A 17,205-nucleotide genomic window follows, 5' to 3' on the forward strand; every position below is an offset into this window, starting at 1 on the left:
CCCAACAAGACAACTAATTCTTTTCCCCTTTGCTCTGTTGAGGGGGGTTTGAATTAACATAAAAAAGGTTCCCTCTTTCCAGCCCCCGACCTCCCCCCTCCCAAGAGATGAAATGAAATGAAATGAAATGAAATATCACACGGGTACATAAGTAGATATTACTGCCCCCATTCATTTCCTTGCTGCTCTCCCCCAGAAATGAAACTCCATCCCATCGAGTAACAAATAGTCAATCTGTTATTAATTTCTTTGTCCCTGCTCCACCCGGTCTTCACCATACCCTCCCTCTCCATGAAAAGACCCCTTGTCTCCCTCCCTTCCCATTCAATTGTCCCCCAAGTGTTGGTCGGTCGGTAGGTTACCCTCAACACCACACTCTCTCTCTCGCTCACAACAAGGCCGCCGCCCCAGCAACACCCACGACCACGGCGGCCATCATGCCGGATCCCGCCGCGTTCTTCATCACCGCGCCCACCCCGCCCGTGTAGGTCGCGGTGTACGCGCCCGTCGGCATGGAGGACATCGCGGTGGTCATCATGGTTGTGGTGGTGCTGGAGCATTCGGCCGTGGTGGTCATCACGGTGCCGTTGCCCCCGCCGGTCGACAGGTCGGTTGCGGCGGCGGCGGTAGTGGTGGTGATGGTCGCCGTCATGCTGTCCGTGGCGCCGGCCACGCTGGTCACCGACGTCAACGTGCCCGGGACGGTGGTGGTCGAGACGCCATTGGAGGAATCGTCGCTGGAGGTCGGGGACGAGCTGGCCGACGAGGAGCTTCCCCCGCTGCCGTTGAGGGCCGCGCCGCAGAAGGTCTGGCCGAAGACCAGTGCCGCTGTGTCGCGTGATCAGCACTTTTACCTTGCGTTTTTCTTCCGCAGGACTTGGAAAACAGTGAGGAAAACTCACCTTGAACATCGGCCGGGGAGCACGTCTGCGTGACGGCCGTGGTGATGGCGCTGATGAACGGAGCCGAGCTGCAGATGCAGGTCTGGTTGTTCACGGGACAGCCCGACGAGGCCAGGGCGGCGGTGGCGGCATCTTGCTGTGAAAGTCATACGACCGGCATGTTAGTCGATGGAGCACTCTGACTGAAACTGCTCGATTCTGGCGCACACAGAACACTACTCACCGCACAAGCCGGCAACCCGCTCAACGCACTCGTGTCGGCCGGGGTTTGAGGCATGGCCAGAGCCACACCGGACAGGAGGAATGGGACGGTAAAGATGACACGGTGCATGTTGACGGCAGCGTAAAGGTGTAGTATTCAAATCCCTGCGAGAAAAACTGGAGGGAAGAGAAGAAGAAAAAGGTCTCTCTGCGTTCGCTCGGAAGGAATGGGTTTGAAAGAGCAGCGAAAGGGTGACGAAAACGAGCGAAAGGTGGGACCTTTTTCTCTGCGACAAAGAAAACTGGAGCGACTGAATCAAGTTCCAAGACAAAGAAAGACACCGAGTCGAAAGAGGGAGCAGAGAGGTTGGCAAAGCAAAGAAACCACGGAGGAAGGACCCAGGCTATAAAGATATACAGTGCACGTCAACACGGGTTGATTGCTGCCGAGCACAGGCTGGAATGTGGGCTGTTGTCCTGTAGACCGCGACAACGGATGGTATGCAGCAGCACATGTTATATTGCGTGCATGGGCTTGAGCGGCGAGATTGTGGAGCTGGGAAAGGAGGCCCCCATGGGTTGGTGAGAGTATAGCAGAATGTCTCAACAAACATCGGTGTCATCATGTTCAGCAGGCCCTACACTAGGGCTGCCCGCAAACAACCAGGGAGGAGACGAGGTGGGTGCCGTTGTCGTCTGCTGTGCTGAGACAAAGACGACGAGGGACAAGGTCGCGAAACGGCCAAAGCTCCCTCCTGGAGATGTCTCCCTTGGTGCCGCTTTTAACTAGCTTCCACCCTTCCTGCTCTGGACAAGAATCGCGAGGCGGAAGGGCTTGCCTTGGTTGGTGATAAGCACGTTGGGTCTCGTATCTCATCAAGGTGGACAACTTCGCTAGGAGTCAGCAGCCAACGGGTAGAATTTCTTGGGCGAGACATATCGTAGGACTATTCGAGAAGGACAGTAGCTGGCACCTAATGTTCAACACTCCATCCACGGCCACAGACGAGCTGTTCAAGCATGAGCGTCCGTGGTCGGCGCATCCCCCGTGGTCACCAATTTCGGCCCCTTGGGTCCAGCTTTGCCGGTGAAGTTGGTATATATATGCCACACTGCGCCGTCGTCATCGATCTCGGTCATGATGACGCTCAGATTCGCCGCTTTGGGTGACACGTGTCCGACCAAGATCCATTTATACTCGTCAAAGTATCCATACTGCCCCAGCCAGATCGGCCCGCTGTCCCAACAATCATCGCCGGGGACGCCGGGAAAGTCGAGGTAGTTGTTGTCCGGCCTTGTCCCGATCCAGGTCCCGGCGATGTCGTACCCGTCTCCGGCTTTCGTCGCGTTGATCTGCCAGCCCTGGGGTTCGCTGTACCATTCGTCTGATGACGACTGGAAGACCACGCTGATGTTATCGTTCGACTGCTCGGGTATGGTGAAGTAGAAGGTGTTGTTGTCATACTTAGTCCGGTCGAGCGTGGCATTGCCGGGTACTGTCATGCCGCCAATGAGCAAGGAGTTGTTTAGAAATTGCCAGGTTTTGTCAGGGCATTCGGATGCCGGTCCACCGGTCAACGTAAGCTGGCCAATGTAAGTCAGCTTCAGTTTCTTCATATTGGTGACGACAGCTTTTAACAGCGAAAGATTCCTTACAGTGGTGGTCCCGTTAAACCACGCAAGATACGGCATCATGGCATCGTCAACGAATGCATCGCAGTTGTATGAGTTTGAACTCGCTCCCCTGTCGGTGAAAACGGTGAACCCTGGCCCGTCAGTTGACATCGACTGGATCTGAAGAACAAGGGTTCCTCACTGCCACAATCCTGACCCAGCACCGCCGTAGAAAGGGTAATGCCAACGAGGAATGCATGCTTCACGGAGTAAGTCATCTTGTCGGTCGGACGTGGGCAGTTTCAATAACCGGGGAATATGCTCAACTGGAAGGCCTGGGACACTCAGCCGAGGGGAAATGCTGTGCACAGGCGAGGTATTTATCCATTTTTCGACTCTGCCACGAGCAACTTGGACACTGAGCAACATGGCAGAATAGATAGACCTCAGCCGCTGCAACAGAGTCCGCGGACTCCGCCCTTGGCATGGGTAGACGCATGGCTCTGCAAGGCAGTCTCTCACGAGTTCTAGCGCGCCCCAAAAATGAGGATAAGATTGGTCGGTTAGAACGTTAGTGGTGCAAAACGAAAGGTGAAGTGGCGATAGGGCATAGCTCTCGTTCCTCGAAATGCATCGAGCTCTAGATGCACCCAGGGATGGGTATGTCAAAAGTCCACGACGGAATAGGCATCGTCCGGAACATACTTTGGCACTTTCGTCACACAGCGGCAGGTCTTACCTATCAGCAAGTGGCTCTTGAGCTTGCAGCCTTTGCTTGCTCGAACTCTGATGGCGCAGCGTCAGTGGGCGAAACATTCTCAAGCAAGCACGTTGAGCACTTCTGCTGCCTCGTCGTTCCTAGGAACTCAGACCGTGAATGTGCATCGACCCCTTCACTCTGAGGCACACCGAGTAATCCCTCTCCCAAAGACCAGACTGGTGTAGGTCCAGCTCGCTTAACAGTTTGATACTGGGTCCAGGCTCCTTCCAAAGTCGAATGGAGTGTGTTACTCGACAAGCTTTACCAAGATAATTGCTTGAGAAAGCTAAGAATTGTGTCATGGCAGTGCGTAGGGCTGACTCGAGATGTATTAGAGCCGCAGACTGCCATTCGCGAGCAGGGAGAAACACGGCCTGCGATACGAGGCAAGCGCTCGCATCATTGGAGGAGCTGCTTCGCCCTTCGGTCAGGTGCGTAGGCAGACTCTGGGTTTGTCCAATTCTGGTAGAGCTCGAGTATTGGCAAAGCAGATAGAGAGAGTTTGAAGTTGGAACAGGAAGCGATCCTTGACGACTCAGCTGAAAGAACTGCTCGAGAAAGTATCATAGAGGTCCATTAAGGGAGGCCTTCTCTCGTATTCGCTTGCGAGATGCTCGGGCGAGTTACAGGGAGGGTGTCAATTTTGTCGATGCATCACAGCAGTGCTCTGACTCGGCCAACCGTCTTTCTGTGGGAGGATCAGGAGCCGAGCGCAAACGGCTCCGCGGTTCTAGAACCTTGCCCGTCCGTCCTAACGTGAGCGCGGGAGGATGGATTGAGAGTAGTATTAAGTCCCACCACCAGGATTTGCACCAACCTAGATTTGCACCACCTAATGTGATCGCCATTGCCACAGAACAAGTCTCAATTACTCAACCAACTAGATCGTTTATATAGAACTGTGACATGAATGCCTCCTGTGGGTTGTTACTAGTGTCGTTCCTAGCGTTTGTAACCTGCCTAGGCCTGCGCCTTGTTGTTGTTGTCGCCGCCGATAGTTCCAATGCCTCTTTAGCTAGGTGTATACTCTCGATACTAGCAAACATCTCGTTCACGTCGATAACCTTGCTCTTTTGCCCTCTAGTCTTCTCCTAGTCTAGGCCATTCTGTAGCTTAGTTATTTGTTCATCCTTCTACCTAGTATCCCACTCCAAACGTTCGATAATCTGGCCTGTCTTTTTGAGCCAATTGCGCATGGGACGAGACAGCGTTTCGCGCTGGGTTGCTAACAGTAGTGACTCGCCATATACTCTCCTGTTGATTGGCGTGTTATAGACATCGCTATCGAGCGCTTTTCGCTTACGTGAAGGTGGTGTATGTACTATATATTGGGCCTTTTCCTTGTTGGCTAGGACCTGACTGGATCGGATAGGTAGCCGCGGGTTCCATAGGTATATACCACTAGCTTTCCAGCCAGCTTTGATATTGACGGTAGTTAGGCCTTCCTAGCTAGCCTTCTGATATATCTAGAGGAACTTAGTCTTCTTAATTGGGGCTACGTCGTCGAACCTAGCGAGATCAGCTAGGGCGTCCCGATAGCGCGACTTAACAGGCGAAAAACAAGTAAGATCAAGAGGCTGGAGAACATAGCTTGAATAAGGTAGCAAGTAGTATACCACAATATTGTTCTGAAAGCATTTCCACATGAATTCGTAAGTGACGTGACTCTTATAGCCATCCATGAGTAGTAATCGATAGGCGCCGCGAGTAGTGTCTTCTATGGCCGTTTGAGGTATGAATATCAGATCGAGCCAGGCGAGACCTATCTCGTTCGATGTCCAGCCATTGTTAGATATTATATATCGATAGGTAGGACTATCCTGGTCGAACCAAGTAGTCCGGAGCGCTTGACCCTTAAAGATAACTAGCGGTTATAGACGCTGGCCAGTAGCCGATACTGTCTCAACAATCGTTGTCCATTCTCGCGTTTCTGGCGTTTTCCTGAGTGCTCTAGTAGTGGCCGACGTCCCAATAACCAATTGGTTACTACAGACGCCTAGGGCCGTACCAGCTTCGTCCATATTGTAGCTATTCTCAGGCCGTATAGAATATCGCTCTTTAATGACCTTTAGGTCGTTAAACCAGGGCTCAAGTAGCTCAGGAAGGGTACAGTTGACGCGCTTAGCACAGATCTTTTGGCCTACCTTACTTTTAACGTTAGGGTGACGTTCTAGGAAGCGTGGTAGCCAGTTAAGTCCAACGCGTCGAGGGCCGCCATTTGACTCGCTAATTATCCCTGCGAGATCTCGTACAGCTCTATAGCTAGGTGCGTGTCCTTGTGCCTCTAGGTCGAGTATCTAACTCTTTAATAGGGCCTCCTGTTGATTCGACAGTAACTGCTGCGATTCGTGAGATAATGAGGGTGATTGATGACTCTGTAGACGGCGAACTAGTGTGGAATGATGGATGTCGTTTGCGGCCGCGGCTGCGCGAATAGAGGGATATCTGCGTCGTTGGAAGTCTGTAATGGCTTGCTGGATCCTAAGCTCTCGATTCGAGGCGTTTGACGCGCGATTCATGGTCAATTGGTTGAGTGGTTAGTTGTTCAGGTTGGTGGTAGAGAGGTGGCGGGGTTGCAGGACGCGTGGTGCAAATCTAGGTTGGTGCAAATCCTGGTGGTGGGACTTAGTACTCCGTACAGCTGAAAGGGGCGCAACGTGTCGGCTGGAAATGTGGTGCGGTCGGGCTTGGCGCCAAGGCGGAAAAATGGTTGAGAATGAGAGACCGGAATTTCTATTTCTCCGTTGGCCATCCTTTCTCTACCGAGTACCGAGTACTCAGCGAACACCCAGTCATCCCAATATCATCAATTAGAGGCCTGTTCTCTAGAAGACGATAGCATCATCTCAGGCACAGACATCCAGTCTTAGCCCTATGCTGTGCGAATGCCCTTCTGAACCCGTTACCGGGCACCTAAAAGCACGAGGTACTGTAGGTGACTGTGTGATCCTTCTAACGATAGGCGTCAGACCACCTGGAGCCCGACCATTTGGGTAGCATGACCATATTATGTTTCTATCTTGACACCCAGACGAGAGAGTGGCAAATCACAAAGAAATGGGAGGGTGAGCAAGTTTTCTCAGGCGCCATGTACCTTAGCACCAAGTAAGATAGGGGAGAACGGTGGGTCTTTTGAAGCCCGAACACGCCCTGTGCGGTTTCCCCCTGTAAGCCTCATGTACTCGACGCACCGACGACTACCGAGTACACATTTGGACCACTGGAGCATCGAGAGTAATTAATTGATCAATCAATTCTTCAATTCATCCATTCTTTATTCCTCCAAGGTTCCTCTCGTCGCCCCCTCACTCCCTGCGCGGCGGACTTCGCATGGCCGTATTATCATGGTCTGTGAGCGCCCTCACCCTCGCCCTCTCGCTGTGCCTCCCGCAGACCGCATCAGCTCGCACCGTGACCTATGACTTCAACATCTCGTGGGTGCTTGCCAACCCCGATGGCTTCGGCCGGCCGACTATCGGTGTGAATGGCCAGTGGCCGCCCCCCACCATCGCCGCCGACCTGGGCGACACGGTGGTCGTCAATGTGGTTAATTCGCTCGGCAACCAGTCCACGGCATTGCACTTCCACGGCCTGTTTATGAATGGGACTACTGAGTTAGACGGGCCTGCCCAAGTCAACCAGTGTCCCATTGCCCCGGGGTCGTCGTTTGTGTATCAGTTCAAGGTATGTCCAAATAACTAACTATCCCAATGAGGGATCCTCCTCCAAAAAAGGGAAACCCCGGATTAAACAATGTGTCTGTGCTTTTCTAGGCTTCCCAGCCAGGCCTCTACTGGTACCATTCGCACGTCCAGGGCCAGTATCCCGACGGACTGCGTGCACCGCTGCTCATCCGTGACCCGAACCACCCCTACCGTGGCCAGTATGACGACGAGGTGCTGCTGTCCGTCTCGGACTGGTACCATGACCAGATGGCACACCTGGTCCCACATTACCTGCACGGCGGGAGTATGATGTCGCAGGAACCTGTGCCGGACGCCAATCTGTTGAACGACACGCAGGACATGCGTATCCCCGTCGTGCCCGACCGGACGTACTTGGTGCGCCTAGTCAACATGGCTGCGTTCGCCGGCCAGTACTTTTGGGTCGAAGACCACTCAATCCGCATCGTCGAGGTCGACGGCGTCTACACCAAGCCCGCCGAGACGGACATGATATTCCTCTCCTCGGGCCAGCGATGCAGCTTCCTCGTGACAACTCAGTCGGGTCGGGACAGGAACTATCCCCTGGTTGCTTCCATGAACCCGGTATGCCTTCTCATCAACACCGAGTCGTGTAAGCTGTTGACTAACTTGTCTTTGTTAGAGCTTGTCCAAGATACGCAATAGTGCAAGCCAGAACGTGACAGGTTGGCTAGTCTACGCGCCCGACCAACCGCTGCCACAGCCTCAGGTGCTTGATAACTTCGATCCACTCGACGATACGACATTGGAGCCATACGATGAGATGCCGTTGCTCCCTCCACCGGGCCAGAGTATCGTCCTCAGCCTGGGAATGTCGCACGCTGGTGGCATCAAGTAAGCAGCTCTCCCTCTCTTTGCTCCCCAGATGACTGACTCCTCCCCGCCTCAGATGGTTCTTCAACACGACAAGATATTCTGCCCCCGAGATCCCGTCGCTCTACACTGCCTTGTCCAGTGGTCCAAACGCAACCAACCACTCCATCTACGGCGTCTCCACCAACCCTTTCGTCCTGCAGCACAACGCGGTCGTCGAGATCATTGTTTACAACCACCATATGGTGCGCCACCCTTTCCACCTGCACGGCCACAATTTCCAGGCGGTCTACCGCTCCCCGAAGAAGGCGGGCAGCTTTTTCGACAGCGGCCTTGTCGAAGCCGACTTCCCGCGGATGCCCATGCGGCGGGACACCCTCTTGCTGGAGAACGGTGGCTTCATGGTCCTGAGGTTCCGGGCTGACAATCCGGGCGTCTGGCTGTTCCACTGCCACATGGAGTGGCACGTCGAGACTGGCCTCGTCGCGACGTTGATCGAGGCGCCGCTCGAGTTGCAGCAGCTGCACAAGGACCGCCCCTTGCCCCAGGGCTTGTGCGGCTCACCGGACAGCCAACAGCCTGAGCAGGATGCCGCTGTGCTTGAAGAGGAACACAAACCGGCTTCGGAATCCCAAGAAAGCAAAAACGCAAGCAGAAGGTGAGAAGGGCGACCTTGTTGAGCTCTGACATACACCCTCGTCACCATGGTGGAACCGCTGACTGACTCACTTCTCCATAGCTCTATGATCTCCACGGCCGTGCTGCTAATGGTGGTCTTCATTGTCGCCATGGCCGGGCTCGCTCTCGCCGTCCAACTCCGCATCAGGAAGACGCACCGCGGATCGATCCAGCAAAGATCCGCGGCACTGGATGCCGATTTCCAGATCGAACAGCAGCACCTCCTCGAAAGCTCTACGAGCTGTGAAAGTATGGAGGTATTGCAAGAGGGCTCGCCCAACAGGCCTGCAAAGCCGCCCCTGGACCTGGAAGACATAGATTGTGGACGTAGAGGGCGGTGACATCGCGCCCAGACAACTCTAGGGCGCACGGCGTCCCTACCTACCTCCCGTCCCGCCGTCGCGTAGCGCTGTACATTAATTTTGGCTGTAAGTGGCTGTTTGCAGCTCCACGGCTTTTTCTTGCCTCTCCGGCATTGGTTGGGTCTGTTGGTTCTGAGAGATATAGAATGTATTTATAAGACCTTTTGAGGCCCGGAGCATTCATTCATTCCTGCTGCAACAAGGCAAGAAGTCTGGTATAATATATGGGACCTGATGTAAACAACATCCAATGAATGCTCGAAGCGACCGGCCCATCGCCGTCTCAGGGAAACATGCGGCAACTTAGAACCGGAAGGCCATTTACCAGAGCGGAACAGTGGGGATACCCTTCCCAGCCTCACTCTTCTGAAGGGGGAATAGTCGATTGCCTGCGCGGAGAAAAGCAAATCTATACATAGATTTTGGGCTGAGGAATTAATCGCGTCTCTCTCTCGTTGAATCTCGCCACCAAGTACCCAAAGAACCGAAATTCCTCTGCAGGAGTCCCTGCCATGATCTCCGTGGCACCATTTCGGCATGACAAATGTTCGTCCGTCCTCCCGTTTTATCTGTGCGATTCTTCGAGGCCTGAATCTCCACTAAACTCGAGGAATTGAGTTGGCCGACCACTGAAACGGGCCGCCGATTACTGGAGCGTCCTCATAGACAGCATCTTTGTGAAGAATGCTGGACCGAGAATCGGTGGCAGCGTCCGGCATCTCTCGGCGTATGAAATCTGAAACCTGTGTCGGAGGCACCAGATCGTCACGCCAACCCTGCTCGAAAGCCGCGTGGTTGATAATATAGGAAACACCTTCTGCGACTTGATCCGGGGTCGGCTCTCTTGGGAAACGCGCAGACACATCCTGCATTGCTGAATCTTCGTGTGAAGCCAGCAGAGACCGATAGTAAAACATGAGCATGTCATGATAGCCTTTGGCAACGACATCGCCTTCTGCGCAGAACTCCAGAGTCTTGAGGCAAGAGTGTGCGCCGGAAAGCTCTTCCTCACACTCGGACGATGGTGCCCCGTGGAGTCGCTTCTGGGCGACGTGGAAGAGCAACATAGTGCATGCGCTGAAAGACTGGTAAATCGCCAGCCAGCAACGCTTAAAGAGAGCATTCTCGGAGAGGAGAAGCGCAAGAATACGTGAAGACTGGATAGCCACGTCAATTGCGTCCTTGGCATAACCTAATGCTTCGTCGACGTCTCCATCAAGCTTCCATACATCACCCCGATGTATGGTGGAAAGGTAGATAGTATGGCGACGATAGAGTAGGAGTAATGCTCCAAGATAGTTGAGATGGACAAGGAAAATACCCCGTCTTTGTACCAATGTCAGGTTATGATTGTAAAGTAGTGAGTCGAGCTGCATAACTGCAGGGAGCTTACTCAACCAGCCAACGATCTTAAGCTTGTGTTCCCGAGTCGCGATAAGACTGAGCTCTTTTGGCAAGAAGACGTCGCGAAGTACGCCAGCTGTGAGCACCCCAATGGATGTCATTTGTTCCTGCGCAATGGATTCGATGAGCGGACGCTCCTCGTGCACGAGAAACGATTCCTCAAACCCTGGCTGAAATTCCGCTAGAATTTCTGGGCTTCTGCCGAGGGTTGAAGAAAACCAACTGATGCACGTGAATTAGATCCCACGGATTGTTGCCGCCAGAGAACAAATTGTGTACCTACCAAGCCAGAAATATCAAGGTCCTTAAGACTTTTCTTTGCGCAATCCACACCTCGGGCGACGTAGACGGAGGTGGCGTCTCCAGGTGCAGGCCACGAAGCCTCGCCAGTCTCAAGCCGGTCACTTCTCAAGGTCAGTCATCTGTGTACTTTTGCGATTCGAGTTTGGACGAAACTCCACGCACAAGTCCATGTCCACGCTGCGCGGCGTTTGTCCATGGCGCAATATATGGCCAAGCAGCACAGAACGCGCATTCCCAGCACTTCATCCTCTTCAATGCAGGCGTCAAGGTAGACTTTCGCTGTCTCGTAGTACGACTGTCTCAAAGAGCTGTCGATCTTGGCGTCGTCATATTGGCTGGCTACAGACGCCAGGCCACATAGTGCACCAAGTGACGCTTTCGGAGCATCCTCATCATTCATGTAGACTTCCTGAAAAAGTTCGTTCGCATCGTCGGGAGAGAAGATGTAGAACAAAGTGCCAGTGCACGAGAAGAAATAGTCTATTAGGACCTTTGTGATGGAAGCATTTGCCAATTTGCGATTGTAGAGAACCTCCACAGGAGACGAGGCGGTTTTGTCTTGCAGCCTTTCCCGACCGACAGGCAGGGTGAAGAGGTTGGCGAGTTGCTGTGGAAAGACGATCATCGTCGTTATATTATAGGAAGTATGAGACAAACCCCAGCAAAAAGGGACCGAATGTATACCCCTATAAGTTGGGAGCATGGATTGAAGTGGCAGTAGACCTCCCCCTTCGCATCAGGTAGGTTTGGAGTTTTGCGCGAGCTCCAACGCCTCCACAGACGATCTCGTATCGGCGATCCATTCCGTGAGCTACCTTGGACTATCAGCGCCCTCATCGGGCGGTGTAGAGGGGCCTGGGCGGAGCCTACTTTTCTCCCTCATCTGACTGGCTGAAAAGATGGAGAGATTGCAACGTTTAGAGCAGTCCGAGGTGTGACTCCAGCGACATATCCGAGTCTTCTGCCAATAGTCTGCATTCCGAAGATGTGATATCATATGTAGATCCTGTAACTAGCTGTCTTTGCCGACTTGTGTGATAGGTAAATAGATGTGGCTCTCTCCTGAAGGGCCAATTGGGTCTGCGCCACGACCTATTGACGGCATGCGTCCAAGAGTCTCGGTCATTTCTATTCAGAAGCTAAGGCGATATTTTAAACTATCCGAGAACCAGCCGGATCCCCGAAAGTGTAACAGTTATCCAGGAAGAGCACCCCAGGGGGAGGGGGGGTTGCCGATATCCTGTGGAGCATGCTTTCCCTGCGTCTCGGACATCCGATTAACTCTACTCCGATGCTAGACGCCTCAAAACGTCAGCAAAAAGAAGCAACGGCGTTGCTTCCATGGCTATCCCGCGAGGCGGCGAATAGGTCAGAATGTGCAAGCCAGTAACGATGCTAACGTCGGACCGAAGGCGAAAAGAAATAATCTTCATTCCGGTGAGGTGGTCGTATTGGGGCTTCATACTGAGCGCCCAGTGGCGCTGCACTCGTAACGAGGTCAACAGTGATCGATGCATTTGTATGATTCATTGTGGGCATCTTTTCCGTGGAGGATCCCTGGACAGTGGCGGCCCTTTCCGATGTGTTCTTGTGCTTTTCAAACAAAGCCTCAACCATCGCAGTAGAGTTAGCATCTGGACAGTGCAGGATACCGGATTCAAGCAGCTTGAGCCACATTGGAGCCCATTTTAGTCGTTTAGAAAGCTCCTGAAAAGCTTCTACCACGGTCGACAAATCCTTGATAGCCGAGGGGAGCCAGCCGAGATGAACGTGGTAGGCGTCAAGCAAGGCTTGACACATTATGACGTTAAAACCTCTCAGGCCGCAACGGCTTCGATAACAACTGAAAAGATTCGTAATTGCCTTTGCAGCGGTCTGACAGATTTGAAGCGCTCTAAGGTTGAAGCCGCCATGCTCGGGAGTAGAAACATGTCGAAATGATTGTATCAAGCACCCATGGTACCACATGTGCACCGCTACTACGTGTGCGGGGGCGGTGTCACTGACGGCGAGTGATGCTGGTAGGCGGTTGTACCAAGCCTGATACCTGACCTCCCAATGCCTGATATCCATACCCTTTCGACCATTGGCAAGAGACTCCATTTGGAACATGCTCGCATGCACAATCTTTGCAAGATCGGCAAGGTAAGACCAACAATCACCTCGGTCTCTCCGGTCTAGGGATGGCGTAGATGTAGGTGAGGCATCCCAGGGCTTGGGTGCGGCAATGTCATCGAGATCTGGGGGTCTTATCTCGAAATCGTCGACCGGGATTTGAGGCAGGTAGCCAGCATTTCTTGAGACGATCCTGTACAATTGTCAGCTATTTACATCGATGAATACCTCCTCAAAACTCACTGGTTGACTTGGAAGCAGACCCAAAACAGCTGCTGCTGCACAGCAGCCAGGGTCCCTTCATCCGCTCCGGCTACGATTTGTTCCCCATCGCTCATTAATCCCGGCTGAAACCCCAGGAAGAGTGCCATGCATGAAGCTCGATGTGAAAGCTTGCAAGCAGCCGGACGGCGAAGCTGCAGGTTTTCGACCATTGCCAGCAGGCACAGAGCTGCTACTGCGGTCAAATTAGGTTCGGGGTATTCCGATAACAGCCTTTCAGTTTCGTTGAAAAACGCTTCGGTAGGCGGCCAAGAGTCGTTATCTATTTTGACATCGTCCTGCAAACCGAGGAACGTGCAGGCAACAGCAAGTATAGAATTGACCAGCGCAGGCGAGCAATATATTGTTCTTCCGGAGGCCATATCAGCTCGAATCAATGGTTCAGGAATGACCGGGCAAATGGGGTGATGGTTGGTGAAGTACAAATCCAACAGATAACTGATGACTTTAGGATTTTGATTTACCGTGGTCCATTGAACTGAATTTCGCTCACTAGAGCTGGGACGACTCGTGGCTTGGTCGAACGGCTGCAGAAGACCATGTAACGGGAGCACTGCAGGCGGTCCTTTTGATTGTGGTATGCTGTATATTGTCCCTGTACATGGCGGGAGGATGGGAGTCGTTTGGGCACGGACACCTTCCACAAACTTGAGTGCAGTGGAGACGTCAGACCCCGAACGCAACGACCGTAGAATTTCTAATGCCTCCGTCTCAGAAGACGTGCGGATGGCGTGGAGAAGCCCGTCCAACTCTGTTGTTCTCTCATTGCGCTCTGTCACCAACGTCTGCCGATATTTCCTGGTCCTGTGGTCGGTCCGGTAGAGGCACTCACGGCTAGAGCCTACGCATTGTGTACATGGTCTGCGGCCATCGCACTGAAGGAACACCCGTCTTTAGTGCAACGGCGGCGATAGAATAGGTGAGTTAGATGGAACAGTTAGCCACGTACCTTGCGCCGCGCAACCCTGCAGCGCTGACAAGCAGAGGAGACATTTGTACGTCTGACCGGCGTTTGAGTAGGGCTGATGGCTGACGTCGGGTTTGGCGAGGGCGAAGGCGGCGTCAGGGGTGCGGCTGGTCGCAGTGGGCGTAGAATCGATGACATTGACGGTGATAGAAGAAGCTTTGGGAGGGTTAACCCGAAGTTTTGAGAGGCTTGGAATTTCTGACTTTCAGCACGCCTATACCTAGGCGGGGATCAGTCCTGCGGATAGACTATGGATGTTCTTCTCGATCTCAGTCCACAACACATGTCTGCTGGATTTTGTGGCCAAGGCATCTACAATGAGGAAGGAAAGAGAGCCGGCCTGGGTGTATAGAGACCGCACATTGAGATGGCGGTTCAAAGAGCAACGGTAGGAATGACTGAAGTCCATCGAGAACGTCTTTGGTCGTTGCATTGGACATTGGCGGCAGCGAGGTCTTGTCCCGGGGCGTCTGATGTTGCTGTTAAGGCGGCAACTGTTCAAATCCATGACGGCTGTGGGACTAAGAGGGTGGGCGATAGGGCGGCGCCATCAGAACCTCGAGACAGAAATGTTTAACCGCCGGAAGGATCTAATCATGATAAGATCACACCGCAATGCATCCCAACTGCAACTCGATCACCTTCATCGCTCTTGTCTCGCTTCTGTGCAGCTTGACAAGCTCTATGGACGACGCTGTGTTAGCTGAGGAATGTCTTCAGGTCATTCGCCTCTCCTTGAAATCCTCTGACAGCCTCGTCGGAACCCTCGCAGACACTGGCGGCATACCGCAGTCGGAACATATACGCAAGATCATCACAGCCATCCTATGGCACCGCAAGTTCATCTTGACATATTATGCATGGATCATCGTCGCTGTTGCTGTTACGGGTACGCTTCGTTTCTACAAGAGGGCAGCGCCCCGACATAAGAGAAGGGACAGGAATGATCAGAGGCTCAACAACCATGGGTTTACTGCACCCAGCTCGTCGTCGTCATCATCAAGCGGTACATTGACCGGGACAAGTACCCCTATGCAGAAAGAAGACGGTCTCGACAATGAGGAGGTGAAGCCGTTGCTATCTGAGTCACGGCCAGATTCTCGGAGACGTCCAGCTCTTCTAGATCGACTGAAGTCCTTCTTGATGTTCCAGCCTCGACCCGTCCCTGCACTGACGTCTCCCTCGAACACCCTCCCCGACAACGCCACCACCCTTGCCGTCACCTTCTTTCTTGCTGTCAACCTCTTCTATCTCTTCTACCGCGTCCCACTGTCGCTGCCATGGATCTTCATCCTCGCCGATCGAGCTGGTCTGCTTTTTGTTGTAAATCTCCCCGTCCTCTACTTTCTGGCCGCCAAAAACAACCAACCCATCAAATACCTTACGGGATGTTCTTACGAGGGTCTCAACATCTTGCACCGTCGTCTTGGTGAGTGGATGACCTGCTTCGCCGTCATTCACATGTGTGGGATGCTTACTGTTTGGTACACTATCCTCCGCCCCTTCGGATTTTCCATGCTCCGCTTCCTCAGTTCGAAAGTCGTTTTCCTCGGCCTCTGCGCGGTGATGTCTTATTATGTTATCTATCTTACAAGCGTTGGATGGTTCCGCCAGCTATACTACGAAGCTTTCCTGGTTGTACACATCATTGTCCAGTTCACCGCTCTGGTGTTCCTATTTTTCCATTACCCTACAGCTCGCCCCTATGTCAGCGCAGCCTTCGCCGTCTGGGCCATCGACAGGCTCCTTTGGCGCATGACACTGTCGTCTCGAAAATTCATTGCCACATTAGAAGCTGCCCCGGATGGCCATACCGTTCTCGTCCACTGCGAGATCCCCTTGGACCACCGAAGATCGTCATTTTTCGGGATACAGACGAGTCTCCACCATGGGTGGCGTGCCAGTCAGCACGTGTTTCTCACTATTCCTTCAATGGGCTTCAAGTACCGTTTTCAGGCGCACCCATTTACGGTTGCTTCACCTGCTCCACCAGAAAATACAGCGGCCATCAAATCATGGCCTCTCCAACTCACAATCCGCGCAATAGACGGGTTCTCCCGTTCTCTGCTCCACTACGCCCGCCACCATCAACACTGCGAAATTGTCCTCGATGGTCCTTACGGCAGCACCTCAGCCCTAGCTGCGGCAAATCTGGCGGACCGTGTGCTCTTCGTTGCCGGAGGCAGTGGGATCGCGGTTACCTATCCTCTTTCCTGGGCAATCCGTGTCCGAAATGAGGGCAATGACGATGCCGGCCTTCTGAGCACAAGAATTGCTTACAAGAACGGTGTGAAGACGATCCCAGCCGTCGTGGCGGATTCAACTCCATGGGTATCCGACTCGAAGTATGCACATTTCTGGGTAAGGCAGGAGAAGCTGCATGGACAATGGATCTGCGCGGTACCCCGAGCGAGCGCGGTGAAACTAAGCTACGAAGACGAAGATGCCTACGGGGCGATGCGCCATCCTGCTGCACAGCCAGGATGTGAAGATGACGCCGTGGCTTTGGTGACAAGGACCTTCGACACACGATCTCCGGGCTGTGAATGTGGCCGCCCGGATATGCAGAGCGAGATCTACAGTTGGATCACGTCGGTCTCCTCGTCCATTTCGGGGGCCCCATCTAGAATTGCTTATTACTCAACGCTGTCCTCTTCCTCATCGTCGACGGCGCTAGAGGAAGGCACCCCAGAATCAAATCCTGCATCTTCATCATCCCTGCTCCAACCACCAGCGCTGCAGAATTCCAATCCCAAAACCAGAGATACACCTTACTCTCCCTCCACGCTGAAGGACGGAAAAAAGACCCAGGGCGGGAACAGGGAGAAGATCTGCATCATCGTCTCCGGCCCAGACGGTCTCGTGCGCGACGTGCGAAACGTCGCTGCCGATCTTGTCCGGCAAGGAGGCTGGGACATCGATGTCTGGGCTGAGAAGTTCGGGTGGTAGGTAAATAAATTGCCCGCGCACGGGCGATGGCGGTAGCGGTGGTGAACCAGTCATGTGGCCTTGCGGCTCGCAACACAGCGCAGCTCAACCCAGCCGCGTGGGATGTCTCGCCCCTGAGTACCTGACCAATTGCACTATTTAGTCTCCCGCT

The 17,205-nt window shown here is 53.4% G+C and overlaps 6 protein-coding genes across 6 annotated transcripts; 2 read left to right on the forward strand and 4 right to left on the reverse strand.

Annotated features, from left to right (window-relative positions):
• Positions 1–388: 388 nt before the first annotated feature.
• On the reverse strand, positions 389–1,233 carry AYL99_02625 (hypothetical protein; the record flags this gene model as incomplete). The annotated part of the gene is made up of 3 exons (XM_018834141.1): positions 389–828; positions 903–1,038; positions 1,126–1,233. The coding sequence occupies 3 exons, from the start codon at positions 1,231–1,233 to the stop codon at positions 389–391; spliced, it is 684 nt and encodes a 227-aa protein (XP_018696765.1).
• An 884-nt stretch (positions 1,234–2,117) lies between these two features.
• Positions 2,118–2,995, reverse strand: AYL99_02626 (hypothetical protein; the record flags this gene model as incomplete). Its single annotated transcript, XM_018834142.1, has 2 exons — positions 2,118–2,869; positions 2,920–2,995. 2 exons carry the CDS (start codon positions 2,993–2,995, stop codon positions 2,118–2,120), a joined length of 828 nt encoding a protein of 275 aa, XP_018696766.1.
• A 3,812-nt stretch (positions 2,996–6,807) lies between these two features.
• Positions 6,808–9,013, forward strand: AYL99_02627 (hypothetical protein; the record flags this gene model as incomplete). The annotated part of the gene is made up of 5 exons (XM_018834143.1): positions 6,808–7,161; positions 7,251–7,745; positions 7,804–8,015; positions 8,071–8,652; positions 8,734–9,013. 5 exons carry the CDS (start codon positions 6,808–6,810, stop codon positions 9,011–9,013), a joined length of 1,923 nt encoding a protein of 640 aa, XP_018696767.1.
• Positions 9,014–9,633: 620 nt separating this feature from the next.
• Positions 9,634–11,366, reverse strand: AYL99_02628 (hypothetical protein; the record flags this gene model as incomplete). Its single annotated transcript, XM_018834144.1, has 3 exons — positions 9,634–10,660; positions 10,722–10,842; positions 10,904–11,366. 3 exons carry the CDS (start codon positions 11,364–11,366, stop codon positions 9,634–9,636), a joined length of 1,611 nt encoding a protein of 536 aa, XP_018696768.1.
• A 770-nt stretch (positions 11,367–12,136) lies between these two features.
• Positions 12,137–14,545, reverse strand: AYL99_02629 (hypothetical protein; the record flags this gene model as incomplete). The annotated part of the gene is made up of 4 exons (XM_018834145.1): positions 12,137–13,049; positions 13,100–13,979; positions 14,088–14,261; positions 14,467–14,545. 4 exons carry the CDS (start codon positions 14,543–14,545, stop codon positions 12,137–12,139), a joined length of 2,046 nt encoding a protein of 681 aa, XP_018696769.1.
• Positions 14,546–14,720: 175 nt separating this feature from the next.
• Positions 14,721–17,054, forward strand: AYL99_02630 (hypothetical protein; the record flags this gene model as incomplete). The annotated part of the gene is made up of 1 exon (XM_018834146.1): positions 14,721–17,054. One exon carries the CDS (start codon positions 14,721–14,723, stop codon positions 17,052–17,054), a length of 2,334 nt encoding a protein of 777 aa, XP_018696770.1.
• Positions 17,055–17,205: the final 151 nt, after the last annotated feature.

The sequence above is a fragment of the Fonsecaea erecta genome (genome assembly GCF_001651985.1).
Source record: "Fonsecaea erecta strain CBS 125763 chromosome Unknown Scaff2, whole genome shotgun sequence".
Lineage (NCBI taxonomy): Eukaryota > Fungi > Ascomycota > Eurotiomycetes > Chaetothyriales > Herpotrichiellaceae > Fonsecaea > Fonsecaea erecta.